The 18,956-nt window shown below is 42.3% G+C and overlaps 1 protein-coding gene and 2 long non-coding RNA genes across 4 annotated transcripts; all 3 read right to left on the minus strand.

Moving 5' to 3' along the window:
• Window positions 1-7,791: 7,791 nt before the first annotated feature.
• On the minus strand, window positions 7,792-11,311 carry LOC129845383 (uncharacterized). The gene is made up of 2 exons (XR_008758045.1): window positions 8,269-11,311; window positions 7,792-7,933 (listed from the first exon to the last, which is right to left on the minus strand). It is a non-coding gene; the product is annotated as an uncharacterized LOC129845383 (long non-coding RNA).
• A 10-nt stretch (window positions 11,312-11,321) lies between these two features.
• On the minus strand, window positions 11,322-14,278 carry LOC129845369 (neurotrophin receptor-interacting factor homolog). Its single transcript, XM_055913267.1, has 4 exons — window positions 13,797-14,278; window positions 13,601-13,704; window positions 13,431-13,494; window positions 11,322-13,234 (listed from the first exon to the last, which is right to left on the minus strand). Exons 1-4 carry the CDS (start codon window positions 14,104-14,106, stop codon window positions 12,144-12,146), a joined length of 1,569 nt encoding a protein of 522 aa, XP_055769242.1. The 5' UTR covers window positions 14,107-14,278; the 3' UTR covers window positions 11,322-12,143.
• Window positions 14,279-16,651: 2,373 nt separating this feature from the next.
• LOC129845384 (uncharacterized) lies at window positions 16,652-18,948 on the minus strand. Of its 2 annotated transcripts, XR_008758047.1 has the most exons (3): window positions 18,525-18,948; window positions 18,168-18,212; window positions 16,652-17,861 (listed from the first exon to the last, which is right to left on the minus strand). It is a non-coding gene; the product is annotated as an uncharacterized LOC129845384 (long non-coding RNA). The 2 variants fall into 2 exon arrangements; XR_008758046.1 differs by having other exon boundaries at window positions 18,168-18,948.
• Window positions 18,949-18,956: the final 8 nt, after the last annotated feature.

An 18,956-nucleotide genomic window follows, 5' to 3' on the forward strand; every position in this document is an offset into this window, starting at 1 on the left:
GATGAGATCCTCAGACCCCTTGTGAGACCATATGCTGACACATGCACATTTGTGGCCTGCTGGAGGTCATTTTGCAGGGCTCTGGCAGTGCTCCTCCTTGCACTAAGGCGCAGGTAGCGGTCCTGCTGCTGGGTTGTTGCCCTCCTACGGCCTCCTCCACGTCTCCTGATGTACTGGCCTGTCTCCTGGTAGCGCCTGCATGCTCTGGACACTACGCTGACAGACACAGCAAACCTTTTTGCCACAGTTCGCATTGATGTGCCATTCTGGATGAACTGCACTACCTGAGCCACTTGTGTGGGTTGTAGACTCCGTCTCATGCTACCACTAGAGTGAGAGCACCGCCAGCATTCAAAAGTGACCAAAACATCAGCCAGGAAGCATAGGAACTGAGAAGTGGTCTGTGGTCACCACCTGCAGAATCACTCCTTTTTTGGGGGTGTCTTGCTAATTGCCTATAATTTCCACCTTTTGTCTATTCCATTTGCACAACAGCATGTGCAATTTATTGTCAATCAGTGTTGCTTCCTAAGTGGACAGTTTGATTTCACAGAAGTGTGATTGACTTGGAGTTACATTGTGTTGTTTAAGTGCTCCCTTTATTTTTTTGAGCAGTGTATTTTATATGTAATACAGAGTACAGTACCAGTCAATAGTTTGGACCCATCAACTCATTCCAGGGTTTTTCTTAATGTTTTACTATTTCCTACATTGTAAAATAATAGTGAAGGGGGATCACGTGACCCTTGAACGAGATGGCCGCATGAACTAGGAGCTCCGCACAAGTAGTTTCCAATTCCTAATCTTACCTCCACTTCAAGCTTAAACTCATTTAGCTTTAGTCAAAAAGTCATGGCGGCTTCAAAAGGCAACACTACAGGTGACATTTTTACCCGGACTCGAGTACTAGCGACGGAAAAAGCCTCCAAGAAGCAGCTAGCTTCAGAAAAAGCTAGCGCCATTAGCCAGGAGAAAGAGGACCCGTTCCCCCCCGAGGCCCAACGAATGCCAACCTCGCACTCTGTCGAAGACATCTTTTCTGAGCTGAGATCCCAACGTACAGAACTCAACACTAAACTAGATGCCATTAACGCTCAGCTCAGTGCGATAGGGGGCAAGGTGACAATCCTGGAAAATGCTTTGCCTGACATAAACAACAAGATAACCATAAACGCGGGGCGCCTGGACGAGGCAGAGGGGCGAATCCTATCCACGGAAAACTTATTGACAGACGCCATGGAAACAATAGCATATGCTAAAAAAAAAATAGAGCAGCTGGAAGAGAAAACAGAGGACCTGGAAAACAGGGGGCGAAGGAATAATTGTGTTCTATTAAATCTGGGCGAAAAAGAAGAGGGAAACATGCCACTGATCCGCTACCTGCAAGACAAACTTCCCGAGTGGCTCCACCTGTCCACCGACAGGCCCATAGAACTCGAGAGAGCTCACCGAGCACTGAGGCCCCCACCAGCAGCCAGACAACCACCGCGCCCAATCACCATACGTTTCCTGAGATTCACCGACAAGGAACGAGTCCTACAGGCGGCGAAAACCAACACCATTACAGTGGGAAACGCCAAACTCACCTTACTCCAGGACCTGTCAGCTGGAATACGCCGAAAGCGCCGAGAGTTTGACGAGGTGAAGAAATGCTCCATTGACCGAGGCATCTTTAGGGGATTCAAATACCCAAACGAGCTCAGGATTCTTCACCAAGGAGCCCTGCGACACTTCAAAACTCCCGAAGAGGCAAAACGTTTTTTGAAAGACAACCCCGGTCAATGAGAAATGGACCATTGACTAAATGCGATTACTGTTATTACTAAAGGAGGTAAGACAACATATAGCCGATATCCAAAGACCCACCGCCCTGCTAAATTTCATTATAGCCGTCCAATCTATATTTATGTTCCTTTAGCTGAGAGGGATAGGCCCCATATTATAACCTAGGCCTACTGTATGTAGGCTGGGCTATTGATTTTATTTTCTCCCTTTTTTAATGTGGTCTGGACGGGGGCTACGTTGTCATTTACTCAATGCGGGCGGAGAGGATGAGGCATTTCTTTGGTGGGGAGGGGGAGACGTTGTGCGTTGCTAACTGTTCCCGGTCTTTTTTTTGTTGTTGTTGGAACACAGAATTGTGACTGAGCGGGGAGGTAATAGATCCAACGGGATATGTCGAGTTGTTTGGGAACTCGGCTGGGGTGTTCAGAGATTGTTATTTTATGTAAACCATTTATTTTCCTTTTATGTGAACGCAGCTGTAACTACTATCCACCTTTACCCAGAGATGACTTGCACTAAAGTTCGATTACTGTTCGATGACAATGACTAGTACCTTAAATCTATTGACATGGAACTGCCACGGTCTAGGCCATGCAATAAAACGGAAAAAGATACTATGTGCTCTAAAAAAGGAAAAAGCAGACATCGCGCTATTGCAAGAGACACACCTCTGTGATGCTGAACATGCCAAACTCCGCAGAGCTTGGGTGGGACAGGTGTATTTCTCATCTTTCAAATCCAACAGTAGAGGTACAGCAATACTTATCCATAAGAATGTTCCATTCATAATTGACAAAAACATATCTGATCCGGAGGGGAGATTTATTTTGATAACTGGGTCACTGTATGGGCAACCAATTACTATCTTAAACATATACGCCCCTAACACAGATACTCCTGCTTTTATGTCGAAAATGATAACTCTGTTCAATGAGCATTGTGTTTCCTTTGGAGTGTTGGCCGGAGATTTTAATTGTACCCTGAACCCAACCCTAGACAAATCATCTCAAGTCCCCACCACAAATCCTAGATCTGCAAAGATGTTGAACTCTCTTACTAAAGAGACGGGACTGATAGATATCTGGAGAGAGACTAATAGCTCAGCTATGGACTATACATACTACTCTAATGTCCATAACACCTACTCCCGTATAGATTACATTTTTATCCCAAAGAGTTTCATAAATTCAGCCACGTGTACAATCGGACCCATAGCGCTTTCGGATCACGCCTTTGTCCACCTCCGCTTTGACCTCTGCAAAAACATCCCGAGATCAAAGAGCTGCAAATTCAACACCTCCATGCTATCAAACGAAGCATTCCATACATTGGTAACTACATGGATAGACAACTACACACAAGACAACAAAGATTCTCCTGTTTCTCCGGCCACAATGTGGGACGCTGCTAAAGCCACACTAAGAGGTCATCTAATTGCATATGCTTCCTCTAAGAAAAAAGCAATGGAAGCACACAGGCTAGATCTGGAGAGGGAGCTGGAACGCTGTGAAAAAGTACATAAACAATCCCCAGACAGCACCTCCTGGAGTCAACTTAAAGCAGCCAAAGCCAAACTGAATTTGGACTATACTCGGGAGATTAAAAAAAAAGTTTTCTTTACTAAACAGAAATACCATGAGTATAGCAATAGGCCTAGTAGATTGCTTGCTTATCAATTAAAAAAAGAGCAGTCAGAGCGTACAATTATGGCTATCCGAACAGCAGAGGATGAGGTCACATATGATCCAAAAAAGATCAATTTAACTTTTCATGAGTTTTACTGCAAACTATATACCTCTGAGAGAAAACACACGGAGGCAGAACTCCACTCCTTCCTAGAGGGAATCTCGCTACCTAAACTATCAGAGACCGACCAAGAAGATCTCAACTCCCCCTTCACCCCTGAGGAGATCCTGGAGGCAATTACCTCCATGCCACCTAACAAGTCCCCAGGCCCAGATGGATTCCCCAGAGAATTCTACAAAGCTTTTTGGCCCCAGCTTAGCCCTATTTTCATGCCAATGCTGGAGGATTTTTGCAAAAACGGAGTTCTCCCAGACTCAATGCACACAGCTCGCATTACAGTGTTGCTCAAAAAAGACAAGGACCCCCTATCCTGCTCCTCCTTCCGGCCCATAAGCTTGTTGGACTTCGACTGCAAAATAATTACCAAATTGCTCGCCAAAAGACTAAACACTCTTCTTCCCAAAATAATAAAAGCGGACCAGACGGGATTTATTAGAGACAGATACTCTTCTGATAACATTCGCCGTCTTTTTGATATTATTGATCAAGTAAACGCACAGAAGACCCCTGTCCTGCTGGCTTCACTGGATGCTGAGAAGGCGTTCGACAGGATGGAGTGGAGCTTTCTGTTCTCAGTCTTAGAGAAGTTCAACATGGGCCCAAACTTTATTAAATGGATCAAATCACTATACTCTCATCCAAATGCCATGGTGACTACTAACGGACTGAACTCTGACAGATTCCCTTTGGGACGGGGCACAAGACAAGGGTGCTCGCTGTCCCCCCTGCTCTACTTGTTGGGGGCGGAGCCTCTGGCAGAGTTGATAAGGAGCAATCCAAGTATTATGGGTGTTCCTGCAGGCGACCGGCAGCACAAGATTTCGCTTTACGCGGATGATGTCTTGCTCTACATATCCAACCCTGAGAAATCCCTTCCTCCCATTTTAGACACAATTGCTCAGTATGGCACGTTTTCAGGTTATAAGATTAATTTTAACAAATCCACTGTCTGCCCTCTCAATATTACACTCACCAGTTCTATGAAGACACTATGCCCATTCCAATGGAAGACACAGGGGTTTCAATACCTTGGGATATTCATAACACCAGATCTGAATAGGCTTTTCAAGGAGAATTATCTTCCACTCCTGGATCGAATCAAGAACAACCTCCAAACCTGGATCTCCCTCCCAATTAGCTTAGTAGGAAGAATTAATGTAATCCGTATGAACATCCTCCCTAGACTGAACTATTTATTTCAGATGCTCCCATGCTATCTCCCAGCTTCCTTTTTCAAAACAATTAACCAAAGCATCACCAAATTTATATGGGGCAATAAAAAACCTAGGATCAAGCTCTCCACTCTATCGAAACCTGAATCTAAGGGTGGTCTTGCCCTTCCCTCCCTTCAATTGTACTACTGGTCTGCCCAAATCCGCAACATGCTAACATGGATCACAAACAGACAAGAGTCAACGTGGATCCAGATAGAAGCCCAATCTTGTGGTTCATTGCCACTAAGCTCAACTATATTCATTGATAACTTTAGTGAAGTGGGCAACATAGCCAAAACATTTGTGATTTACAGTACCCTACGAGCGTGGAGGGACTGTAAGAAATACCTGGGCATCTCCTCCCAAATATGTTCTCACTCGCCTATAGTAGGCAACCCAGACTTGCCAAAAGCCCTGAGAGATGCCAACTTTAATCTTTGGCATACTCTAGGAATCAGGACCTTTTCAGACCTATTTCATCAGAAGACCACTACACTGAAATCCTTTCAAGAGCTCTGCAATGAATTCAATGTGCCAAGATCCCATTTTTTTAAATATCTACAAATTAGACATGTCATCTCCTCATTTACTTCCAAGAGGAGGTTTAGAACTCAGTTGAATGAAGTTGAAACCCTTCTTGTCACAGCACAATCCATTAAAGGCAAAATATCCTATATCTATAGACTCCTTTCTGAGAAAGGAGGCTCCTCCTTTACTCCTTTGAAAATAATATGGGAAAAGGACCTTGGTCTGACTATCAGTGATGAGTTATGGGCGGAGGTTTGCGACAGGGTATACTGCTCCTCTACTAATGTAAAAATGACAGAATCTAATTACAAATTTTTGTACAAATTTTATTACACTCCCCTGAGACTCCATAAAATGAAAACAGACATTTCTCCTAACTGTAATAGATGTACCTCTGAAAGTGGAACCTATATGCATGTATTTTGGAGCTGTAGAAAGATTGCCAGATTTTGGCAATCTATACATACTGCTGCACAGAAAATACTAGATGTACAGTTTGATATGACCCCGTGTCTCTATCTTCTTAATGCCCAGCAGGAATTTGTTCTTGATCCTGACAGAGAAAATTTGCTCATGACCATTACATACTTTGCTAAGAAATGTATTCTTCTATTGTGGGCCTCTAATACTTCTCCTACATTTAAAATGTGGATTGACCAGATTGTTGACTTTCTCCCTCTTGAAAAGCTCACTTATGACCTCCACAAGAGACAGCCCAAGTTTGATAGACTCTGGTCTCCACTACTCAACTATATTTCAAATTGGACAGAGTGAATAGGGGAATCAGGGAGATGAGCAGATGCGTGTTGTGTAAGGTGCTGTAAAATCTAAAAACTAATTATTGGCTCGTCATCTCAGCTAAGGCTGGAAATAGCTAATAAGAACCTTGATAGTGCTGCTGCAAGTTTTATAATTTAAATTTTGTTATAATTATTATTTGTGTGTGTATGTATGTATGTATGTATGTGTGTATGTATATATATATATGTATGTATGTATATATATATATATACATATATAAAACAATTTTTTATTATTATTATTATTATTATTTTTTTTTTTTTTAAGTCACATCTGTGAATGTGGAATGTGTTTGGTTGGTTGATTGAAAACTTAATAAAACTTTAAATTGAAAAAAAAATAATAATAGTGAAGACATCAAAACTATGAAATAACACATATGGAATCATGAAGTAACCAAAAAAAGTGTTAAACAAATCAAAATATATTTTAGATTTTACATTCTTGAAAGTAGCCACCCTTTCCTTTGACAGCTTTGCACACTCTTCGGCATTCTCTTAACCAGCTTCTTGGGGAATGCTTTTACAACCATCTTGAAGGAGTTCCCACATATGCAGAGCACTTGTTGGCTGCTTTTCCTTCACTCTGAGGTCCAACTCATCCCAAACCAGCTCAATTGGGTTGTGGAGGCCAGGTCATCTGATGCAGCACTCCATCACTATCCTTCTCCGTCAAATAGCCCTTACACAGCCTGGACGTGTGTTGGGTCATTGTCCTGTTGAAAAACAAATGATAGTCCCACTAAGCGCAAACCAGATGGGACAGCGTATCGCTGTGGTAGCCATGCTGGTTAAGTGTGCCTTGAATTCTAAATAAATCCCTGAGTGTCACCAGCAAAGCACCCCCACACCATCACACTTCCTTCTCCATGTTTCACAGTGGGAACCACACATGCGGTGATCATCCGTTCACCTACTCTACCTCTCACAAAATATCTCACATTTGGACTCATCAGAGCAAAGCAGACTTCCCCCCGGTCTAATGTCCATTGCTCGTGTTTCTTGGCCCAAGCAAGTCTCTTCTTCTCATTGGTGTCTTTTAGTAGTGGTTTCTTTGCCACAATTCAACCATGAAGGCCTGATTCAGTCTTCTCTGAACAGTTGATGTTGAGATGTCTCTTGAACTCTGTGAAGCATTTATTTGGGCTGCAATCTGAGGTGCAGTTAACTCTAATGAACTTATCCTCTGCAGCAGAGGTAACTCTGGGTCTTCCTTTCCTGTCGTGGTCCTCATGAGAGCCAGTTTCATCATAGCGCCTGATGGTTTTTGTGACTGCACTTGAAGAAACTTTCAAAGTATATTTTTTTAACTAGGCAAGTCAGTTAAAAACAAATTCTTATTTACAATGACAGCGTACCCCGGCCAAACCCTTACCCAGACTACGCTGGGCCAATTGTGAGCAGCCCTATGGGACTCCCAATCACGGCCAGTTGTGACACAGCCTGGAATCGAACCAGTCTGTAGTGACACCTCTAGCACTGAGACACAGTGCCTAAGACCGCTGCGTCACTCTGGAGCCCACTTGGGAATGGGTAGGTGTGTCCAAACTTTTGACTGGTACTGTATATAAATAGCCAAAGGGATTTTTGATAGTCTTGAGTAATAGCTAAACACCTAAATAACATGTAGCTTTATGTTTTTACAATAAACGAGAACATTGTAAATAAACGTTTTATTAGTAATAGAGGTGTAAGAAGAGCAGCAAGCATATAATGGTTTATGTTGTCCTTCACAGTAACCTGTAAGCACAATGTACTGGCTTCTCCTTTCAGTAACTACTGGGGTTCAGGATCTGATCTCTGGAAAATAAACACAGAACAGAACAGATTGTCAGACAAACCAGAATGGAATACATGGAATATGAATGCACAAGTAAAGAATCTTAAGTCTATGGGACACAGGCACTTTTTGAGGTGTTTGCACAGTGTTGACATACAATGACGTTTGTAAGACCGTAACAACCAATCACAGAATGAGATTCAAGACGTTCCTTTATCTGGAAATATTTTTTTATGGAAACATGGTTCATGAAACTGTCCTCAGAGCACTCCATGATATAGAATTAATTAATTTTTAAAAAATGTGCCTGTATCCCATAGGCTTTTTCAGATTTAAGGAATTTATTGATACTAACCTTCCCTGTGGAGTACTTCCTGAAAATGTAATTTGTCCGCATTGTATTGAAGGTTCTGCAGACCAGAGACAGGTTCCAGTTGCCTCACTTCCCCTCCACACACACAATATATCCCAGAAGATCCATACCAGTGACTCGAGAGGAAGCTGCAAGCAACTGTGCTTTTAGTGTTTTAGTTGCCTATATCGATAAAGTGTTTGTCGTTGAACAGAAGACAGGAAAGTCACTAAGTAGGCTACAAGTCAAACTGTAGAAGACATTTATGGGTGAATCCACACAAAACTTGAAAACTTTTAATTTGCATTCAATTTAATCCATAGAAGGGCCCATTATAGGAAGGATTGTTGATTGAGATATATATATAAATAACTCAGCAAAAAAATAAACTGCCCTTTTTCAGGACCCTGTCTTTCAAAGATAATTCGTAAAAATCCAAATAAACACTTTCTAATGAAGATTTGTGAAGTTAACACTGTTTCCCATGCTTGTTCAATGAACCATAAACAATGAATGAACATGCACCTGTGGAACGGTCGTTAAGACACTACCAGCTTACAGATGGTAGGCAATTAAGGTCACAGTTATGAAAACATAGGACACTGAAGAGGCCTTTCTACTGACTCTGAAAAACACCAAAAGAAAGATATCCAGGGTCCCTGCTCAACTGCGTGAACGTGCCTTAGGCATGGTGAAGGAGGCATGAGGACTGCAGATGTGGCCAGGGCAATAAATTGCAATGTCCGTACTGTGAGACGCCTAAGACAGCGCTACAGGGAAACAGGATGGACAGCTGATCATCCTTGCAGTGGCAGATCACGTGTAACAACACCTGCACAGGATCGGTACATCCAAACATCACACCAGCGGGAAAGGTACAGGATGGCAACAACAACTGCCTAAGTTACACCAGGAACGCACAATCCCTCCATCAGTGCTCAGACTGTCCGCAATAGGCTGAGAGAGGCTGGACTGAGGGCTTGTAGGCCTGTTGTAAGGCAGGTCCTCACCAGACATCACCGGCAACAATGTCGCCTATGGGCACAAACCCAACGTCGCTGGACCAGACAGGACTGGCAAAAAGTGCTCTTCACTGACGAGTCGCGGTTTTATCTGTGACATGGGGTGATGGTCGGAATTTGCGTTTAATATCGATGGAATGAGCGTTACACTGAGGCCTGTTCTCTGGAGCGGGATCGATTTGGAGGTGGAGGGTCCGTCATGGTCTGGGGCGGTGTGTCACAGCATCATCGGACTGAGCTTGTTGTCATTGCAGGCGATCTCAACGCTGTGCGTTACAGGGAAGACATCCTCCTCCCTCAGGTGGTACCCTTCCTGCAGGCTCATCCTGACATGACCCTCCAGCATAACAACGCCACCAGCCATACTGCTCATTCTGTGCGTGATTTCCTGCAAGACATGAATGCCAGTGTTCTGCCAGGGCCAGCGAAGAGTCCGGATCTCAATCCCATTGAGCACGTCTGGGAACTGTTGGATCGGAGGGTGAGGGCTAGGGCCATTCCCCCCCAGAACTGTCCCAGGAACTTGCAGGTGCCTTGGTGGAAGAGCGGGGTAAAATCTCACAGAAAGAACTAGCAAATCTGGTGCAGTCCATGAGGAGGAGATGCACTGCAGTACTTCATGCAGCTAGTGGCCACACCAGATACTGACTGTTACTTTTGACCCCCCCCTTTGTTCAGGGACACAATATTCCATTTCTGTTAGTCACATGTCTGTGGAACTTGTTCAGTTTATGTCTCAGTTGTTGAATCTTGTTATGTTCATACAAATATTAAGATTGTTCATACAAATGTTAAGATTGCTGAAAAAGCAGTTGACAGTGAGAGGACGTTTCTTTTTTTGCTGAGTAATATATATATATATATATATATATATATATATATATATATATATATATATATATATATATATATATATATATATACACATTTAACAGTGTCTTAAAGCATGATTTAGAAATAACTAACTATAGTTCGAATTTGACATTACCCAGGACTCCTGTAAGACTCCATATTGTTTTATCTGTAGGTGCTACATGCCAATATATGGTGTCATATGAAGCTAAACTGCTTGCTCTGTCATATGTATTTTGATTTCAATAACATTTCTTACATACATTTCGGAATGTAGAAAAATAACAGCATGAAGTGAAAATATCCCACTTTTGATTTGGCAAACATAATACACTATGGGCATATCAAAGATACAGAGTGGAATCTCTGCTACTTTTAGAGTAAAACACATTTTTAAGCATTACCAACAGAGTGAATGTGAAAATGGATTCAAAATAGTCACCTCTGCTCTTGATTTGCAGGATGTGCAATGACACTTAAAAGGAGGGCTGTGATTGGTTACATTGTTTACTATGCCAAAGTGTCTCTATAAAAGAAGCCATAACTTTAAAGTATTGAGCTAACAGAACTTTGAATTGCCTGTAAAGTACATCATGTTTGACAATGTTTGTAAAAAAAAATGTAAAAGCCTAATAAAAAAATACGTATACTTTCAATATTCATATTTGTAAATATTCACAAATTAATGCAAGAAATGTGTTATAAAATACTAATCAAAATACAGAGCAAGCAGTAAAGTTGTATATGACACTAAATGTTGCTTTGTAGCACCTACAACTGAAGCATGGCGTCTTTAAAAGGAGTACTGGGTAAGGCCAAAATGTCACAAATATACAAACTTCAACTAATTACGCTTTAGGATACAAATGTCAAATATATCCCAAAAATCCTTCCTCCAAAGGACCATTCTATGGATTCTAATTATGGGACTCAAAATCTCATAGCAACTGTCAATACAAAAGTGTTTTCCTAGGCAGAATATGATGGGAAGGGTAGAGGGGTATCAAGACGGCTTTATAGAACTCTACAAATCCAACCATATTAAACCCTGTATAAACGACAAACATTGACAGCTTACCATTCCAGTCAGCACTCTCTCTCTCCTTGCAACTGCTGGGTCGCCAGGTCCGTTTCCAGGGCAAGGAGTGCGCTGGCGTCTGGGAACCCTGCGCCTTCCTCCTCCTCATCCCTGCGTCCAAGTACGAACAGAGACGAGCAACAAACTCTCAACCACCAACAGGCCTTGCTCGCCCAGGCACCTGTCCAATGCTTCCTGAACTCTGTTCACATTGATATGAAATCCATCTACATCGTTACAGCCTATCAGTCTGATAGGGAATCTGTCTTATTGACAAGTTAATGGAAATGTAGTCTTAATTATTGTACTTTGGTTCCCCACTGAACAAAAACAAATTCATAAGGATGTAGCCTAGCGGTTAAGAGCGTTGAGCCAATAACTGAAAGGTCGCAGGTTGGAATCACCTAGCCGACAAGCTGAAAAATCTGTCGACGTGCCCTTGAGCACAGCACTTAACCTTAAATGCTCTTGTAAGTCGCTATGGATAAGAGCGTCTGCTAACTGACTAAAATACGTTTAAAATCTTCCTCTGTAATAACTTATACATTATCAGTCCACTCTGGACCAAGCATCAAGCCAGCTGAACTGAAAACACGACCACTACACACAGAGGGAAGTGTTCAATGAGGAAACCATTCAAAGTGGAAAACACATGGACCCAGTATTCATATATAAACCACAGTGGCGTTGAGACATTCCATTTACAACTAGGGCCAGGAGTTTTTCCCTGGCCTGGTCACGTGGTGAGGAAAAACTTCAGGCCCTGCCTATCATTACACTGGGAGGAGTAGTGTGAAGTTGCCCTTAGATGCTGATGTTGGGTCAGTTTAAAGAAGAAAAAAAATACACTAATTGTCAAGGTTAGGATTGTGGGAGAGGAAGCTGATCCTAGATCTGTATCTAGTCTGAACTTCACCCTGGAACACTTAGGGCAGCACAACGTCCTGTGTCCTGACACCAGTGTGGACGAGGAGGTGCTTCTTCATGTGGCAGGACTGGGTGAAGCACTTCCCACAGTAGACACATTGAAACGGTTTCTCTCCGGTGTGCACCCTCTCATGCCTCTTCAGCTGGTGGCTGTGGGAGAAGCGCTTGGTGCAGTGGCTGCAGCCGTACGGTTTCTCCCCCGTATGGACCCGCATGTGCCTGCTTAGGTACGCCTGGGGGAAGGGCTTCCCGCAGAGGCTGCAACGGAGATATCTCTTGGTGGAGTGAGACGTCAGCTGTTGCGGCTGCTTTTCTATGCCTTTCGATGAAGAAGTGGAGCCTCTGTTGAAATTCGGAAAGGGGGCTTGCTTCCCTCTTTGGGGAACCTGGTGAAGAGTAACCCTTGGGGATGAAAAGCTGTTTTGGGTGGACAGTCCATTGAAATCTGGCAACTTGGACCTTGATCCTACAGTTCTCCCTTGCTCTGCATGTTGAGTGTCAGGGGGACACTTTGTCTGTCCAGACTCCATTCCCCCTCTTCCTCTGTTGTCCACAAGCTGCCTGCCGTCTGAACAGACCTCTCCAGATGTCGCCTCTTGGCCAGTTAGGCTCCATTCTGAACTCATATCTGCCTCCACTTTAATGGGAACTGAGTCCACCATCACCACATCAGGCAGCCAGTCCAGAGAGCCTGAAGCAGACATGCAGACCCCAGAGTTACCAGACACCCCTCTCCTCTCTGGATGTCCAGACAGCCTCTTGGAGTCTGGCCCTGCATTATGAGGAACATTCACAGTTGGGTTGTCAGTCTCTTGGTTCTCTGTCCATTGGGACAGGCTGTATTCTATGGGTTGATGGTCAGTTTCCCAGGTCACACCCTCAGCAACCTGATGGTCTTGTCTTGCTCTGTTGTATTGTGACGCTGGATGCTGGAAGGTCTGGTTTTCAGGTTCTATATTGAGTGAGGTGTCTGGAGCTCTGTGTCTGTTGCCCTGCTGGTCCAGAAGGTCTGTGGTTTCAGTACATGATGAAGAACCTGGTTCTGCTACAATGATCTTCTCACTGCTCTCACTGACCGGTTGGGCAATCTCTGAAATGGGGAAAAGTAAAGCACAGCACAGCACAGCATCAGCTTCCTGTAGTGGAGACTGATTCTTCTTTGCTTTATTTATTAGTTATGGGTAATGACCAATAAGTTAATGAAATACTGCAATAAACATGGACAGCTTTACTTAACATAATATGTAAATTGCATAGATTGGATTAGTTGCAACAACAAAAAATACCTTCTATTGTACTGGTGTCAAGGTTCTCCATTTTGACATGAGTTTCTTCTTGCATATCTGCCATCTGTGTTTTGTATTCATCATAAACCTTTTTATTAATAACATATCCACAACAGCACTTGAAATATGATTAAACAACAATACATTTGACCATGTCTAGGACAACTGACCTGCATGCCACCATTATGGTCTGTCGCTGTGCGTCCTGCGTCTTTCCAGGTAGTGACATCCTGCATAAAGTTGCCCTCTTCAATGTCGTCAAAACGATTCTTCACTGCACCAAACAAGAGAAACCCCCATAAACGTTATAGATTCTACATTACCAATCATGTTTTTGAACGTGTTTAAATAAGGTAAAAAACCTACAATATCCAAGTCTGCCTGTCGACTTCCCTACAAAGCTCCCTCTTCCCCGGGCAACATGATTAGTGTCCACGTGCTTGTGAACTGTGCGTCGCAGGGCTCCGAATCTTTCTGTGCCCCGTCGAGAAGTCTGACATTTTGTCAAAACCAGCTTCCTCCGCAAGTTCTCGATTTCTTTCCGACTATGGGAAATTTCCAAACGTAAAGCAGCATGGCCGTCATCTACAAGTTTGCAGATTTCGGCAACGGCTGCATTCGCCAAAACCTCGACGATGGAGGCTAGCTGAGCATGAAATGCGACAGTATCGGACATCTCCTTAGCGCTATGTTTATGTTAAACACTTATGTTATAGTAATTTGCATTGCAGTGTAAAGTCAACGTCTTCAGACTACACAGTTCACACCATAGAGCATTGAACACAATTTTTGTTGTTGTTTTTGTTCCGCTACTTCCTGGATCGTTCTTCAAAATAAAAAAAGTTTGCTTTTCAAAATAAAGGTTGGTTACACACACAAGATTTCCCTTAGTTCAACCTTCCAACATTGCCACCTGCTGCTGTATCATATTGTTGCTGCTATTAAAAGGAATCAAATTGTTAAAAAAATATAATTTGCCTTTCAATTAGGTGAATACAAATATAACAAGCTCACGTTGTCCTTCAACAATTGTACTAATAAGTTCAAGTAAAAAAATACAGAATCAGCATACAACCTGAATTTAAAAGGAATAAATGTATTCCTTCAGTTAAAAATAAGTCAATCAAGAGAGAAGGCTAAGGGTTAGTAGTCTCAAAACTAACTGAAGCACCACACTGAGAATACACTCTAACGCTGAACAATGTAACAGTAGAAAGATTAAAAACAAACATCTGAATATATCATTTTTATTATAAATGACAAAACTGTATAAAGAACTTGCTAACTAGATGGTAACTTTACATTAAGTAAAGCTATGGGGCTTCCTTTAGGTCCTTAAAGTGGAAGAAGTTGAACCAGTTTTACTTTACTATTTAAAGCAAAGCATTTACTTTAAATAGTGCATTCGGAAAGTATTCAAACCCCTTGACTTTTATCACATGTTGTTACGTTACAGCCTTATCCTAAAATGTTCCCCCATTTTAGTCCCCCCCCCCCCTCAATCTACACACAGTACCCCATAATGACAAAGAAAAAAACAGGTTTTTAGAAAACGTTGCAAAAAAAATTATGAATACAACTGAAATATGACATTTACATAAGTATTCAGACCATCACTCAGTACTTTATTGAAGCACCTATGGCAGTGATTATAGCCTCGAGTCTTCTCGCTACAAGCTTGGCACACCTGTATTTGGGGAGTTTCTCCCGATCTTCTCTGCAGATCCTCTCAAGCTCTGTCAGGTTGGATGGGGAGCGTCACTGCACAGCTATTTTCAAGTCTCTTCAGAGATCGATCGGGTTCAAGTCCGGGCTCTGGCTTGGTTCACTCAAGGACATTCAGAGACTTGTCCCATAGCCACTCCTGCGTTGTCTTGGCTATGTGCTTAGTCAATGTCCTGTTGGAAGGTGAACCTTCGCCCCAGTCATAGGTCCTGAGTGCTCTGGAGCCGGTTTTCATCAAGGACCTCTCTGTACTTTGCTCCATTCAGCTTTCCCTCGATCCTGCCTAGTCTCCCAGTCCCTGCCACTGAAAAACTTCCCCACAGCATGATGCTGCCACCACCATGCTTCACCGTAGGGATGGTTCCAGGTTTCCTCCAGACGTGACACTTGGCTTGTAGGTCAAAGAGTTCAATCTTGGTTTCATCAGACCAGAGAATCTTGTTTCTCGTGGTCAGAGTCCTTTAGGTGCCTTTTGGTAAACTCCAAGCGGGCTGTCATGTGCATTTTACTGAGAAGTGGCTTATGTCTGTCCACTGTACCCTAAAGGCCTGATTGGTGGAGTGCTGCAGTGATGGTTGTCCTTCTGGAAGGTACTCCCATCTCCACACAGGAACTCTAGAGCTCTGTTAGAGTGACCATCGGGCTCTTGGTCACCTCCCTGGCCTTTCTCCCCCGATTGCTCACTTTGGCCGGGCGACCAAGAAGAAGAGTCTTGGTGGTTCTAAACTATTTCAATTTAAGTATGATGGAGGCCTCTGTGTTCTTGGGGACATTCAGTGCTGCAGACATTTTTTGGCACCTTTCCCCAGATCTGTGCCTCGACACAATTCCTTCAACCTCATGGCTTGGTTTTTGCTCTGACATGCACTGTCAACTGTGGGACCTCATAGACAGGTGTGTGCCTTTCCAAATCATGTCCAATCAATTGAATTTACCACAGGTGGACTACAATCAAGTTGTAGAAACATCTCGAGGATCTATGGAAACAGGATGCAACTGTGCTCAATTTCTAGTCTCATAGCAAAGGGTCTGATTACTTATGTAAATAAGGTATCTGATTTTTTTATTTTTAATACATTTGCAAACATTTCTTAAATCCTGTTTTCACTTTGTCATTATAGTGTAATGTGCAGATTGAAAAAATTATAATTTAATACATTTTAGAATAAGGCTGTAGTGTAACAAAATGTGGAAAAGGGAAGGGGTCTGAATATTTTCTGAATGCACTGTAGTCAAAGTTATATTTAGTAAAACAATTGGTCTGATTACTTTGACAGACTACTATATCAACCGTATTGCTTTGGATTGTGGGGCAGTAAGATCACAATGTCTAAACTACAGTTGAGTGTGAAAACTGAAAGAAGAGATAGGACAAAGATCTGTCAGACGATGGTAATAAAAGGCAGGATCATGTAGACAACACTCGTAGGAAAGCAAAGCAATTCAATCCATGCTGGGGGTTTCAGATAAATAGATGCATTTTGTAAAAATGTCAATGAAGTTTGATTTTAGTTTAATGAGGATGTAATGATCAAACAGTACAGAGTCTTCATAGGTCGGTTGTTCAAAGTGAGATAGAAAATGCTTTCTGAATATGAAGACTTGCTGTTGTGGTGGAAGGGAGGAACTCATAATGAATTAGAAACATTTAGGCTATTATTTGGGGAGGGAAATGTGATGATACATCTAGTGATGACAGCTCTTTAAAAGTATTTTAGTGGTATTTTAACTATTTGAATGAAAAGAAAAGCAGAGGCATGACATTTTAGGCCGAGCCCTACCCATGCTGGTGACGCTCATGCCCTACCCTACCGAAGCCCGATTTCTCAACACATAATTAGAAACACAGTAACTTCCTCAATTAGTATCAATAGCTAATCTCGGTCTGTCCCTTGCTTCCTGCACTGCCCCATGCGCTCCTCTGCGTGTGTACACATAGCAACGGCTACATTTGGGCTGCTCATTGACGAGACAAGAAATCCGTTAGCTGACGTTAACTAGCTACTTTTCGTCACTCTAAACTCCGACAACAGCTGTACCATTTTATGGATATGCTAATTTATGCACATTTGTAGTTATAGTTTATAAATGTTTTAAATATTTTTTTAGTTAGGATGGCCTGAACATGTGAAAATTGGTTTGGTGTCTCTAACTTGAACAGTTGAATAGTTACGTTTGCAGAGTATTTTATGCAAATATATAGTTATAGTCTTTCAGTTTTAAAGAATTTTAAGTTAGGATGAGCTGAATGTTTTAAAGTTCGGCCTTGTAGCTTAATTGGCCAAGGTGCCAGACCATTTTGAATACCTACCTCTGTATTCCTATGGTTCTCATCCAAACCCATGTTCATTTATGAAACATTTTATCGGTTATAGTTTTAAAAAGCATATACAGTACCAGTCAAAAGTTTAGACACACCTACTCATTCAAGGGTTTTTCTTTTTACTATTTTCTACATTGTAGAATAATAGTGAAGACATCAACACTATGAATTAACATATGTAATCATGTATTAACTGAAAAAAAGTGTTAAACAAATGAAAATATATTTTATATTCTTCAAAGGAGCCACTCTTTGCCTTGATGACAGCTTTCTCAGGATGGTACGGAAGGTTCCGCTGTGACCAGAGACAGGTTCCAGTAGCCTCTCTTCCCGTCCACATGCAGCATATCCCAGAAGATCCACACCAGCGACTCCAGAGGAAGCTGCAAAGACAAAGTTAATTCAATTGTTTCCATATTGTATCTGTATATAGATCAGGTGCTAGTCCGGAACAATCAGTTTGGCAGCTAAGCAGTGGTATATGAGGAAAGTCACTAAGGCTACATGTCCAAGTCAAGAAGACATTTATATTAGTCTATTATATGAATGTTAATCAACAACAAAAAATAGCATCATGTATGGAGAATCAAAAACAATGAGTGAACGGTTTCAAATCTGATATTATGAAAGTAGGAAGGTGATGTTCTGCCTGTTCTAGGCTAGATAAACCTACAGGTACTGTTACTTACCTCCAAGAGATTATGTTTCCCCAGACCATAGTACCTCTGGGGATTCTGGGAATAAAGAAGAGGTGAGTGAGTAGCTTGGTTCTAGAGTACTGGTGCACATCCGAACTGGTTTAGCTCACTCAAAACAGAGTCAGAATGGAAAGGAATAAACCAGAGAGAATTCTGATTGAATTAAATGAATTCTAATTCTATTCATTCTAATTCTGGGACTCAAAAACAAATTGCCACTTTGAACAGACAATGGTTTTCCTAGGCTGAATATTATGGAAAGTGTAAAGTGATATAGATAGTTCCATAAAGCCGCCAATAAATCTAACCATAATAAACCCTCTATAAAGTCAACCATTGAGAGCCTACCATTCCAGGTCAGTACTCTCGCCTTGCACCTGCTGGGTCGCCAGATCTGTGTCAAGGTCCAGGAGTGTGCTGGCACCCAGGGAACCTGTGGCTTTCTCTTCTGCCATGTCGATGTCCAGAAAGTGACAGTCACCGTCACCCTCTTCCCTGCACCCTCCTCCTCCCTATGTCCAGGTACGAGATGAGCCGAGCAACGAGCTCTCAACCACCTACAGGCCTAGCTCACCCAGGCACCTGTCCAGAGCTTCCTGCATTCATAATTGATGTTCTTTGGTTCACCACTGCACCAATACATATTCAAAAGGATGTTTAAAATCTTCACCTATAATAACTTATACATTAACAGTCCACTCTGGACCAAGCCAGCTGAAAACACTACCACCACTACACACAGAGGGTAGTGCTGAATGTGGTAACTATCCAAACTGTTAA

The sequence above is a fragment of the Salvelinus fontinalis genome, unplaced genomic scaffold (genome assembly GCF_029448725.1).
Source record: "Salvelinus fontinalis isolate EN_2023a unplaced genomic scaffold, ASM2944872v1 scaffold_0285, whole genome shotgun sequence".
In the NCBI taxonomy this organism is placed as follows: domain Eukaryota; kingdom Metazoa; phylum Chordata; class Actinopteri; order Salmoniformes; family Salmonidae; genus Salvelinus; species Salvelinus fontinalis.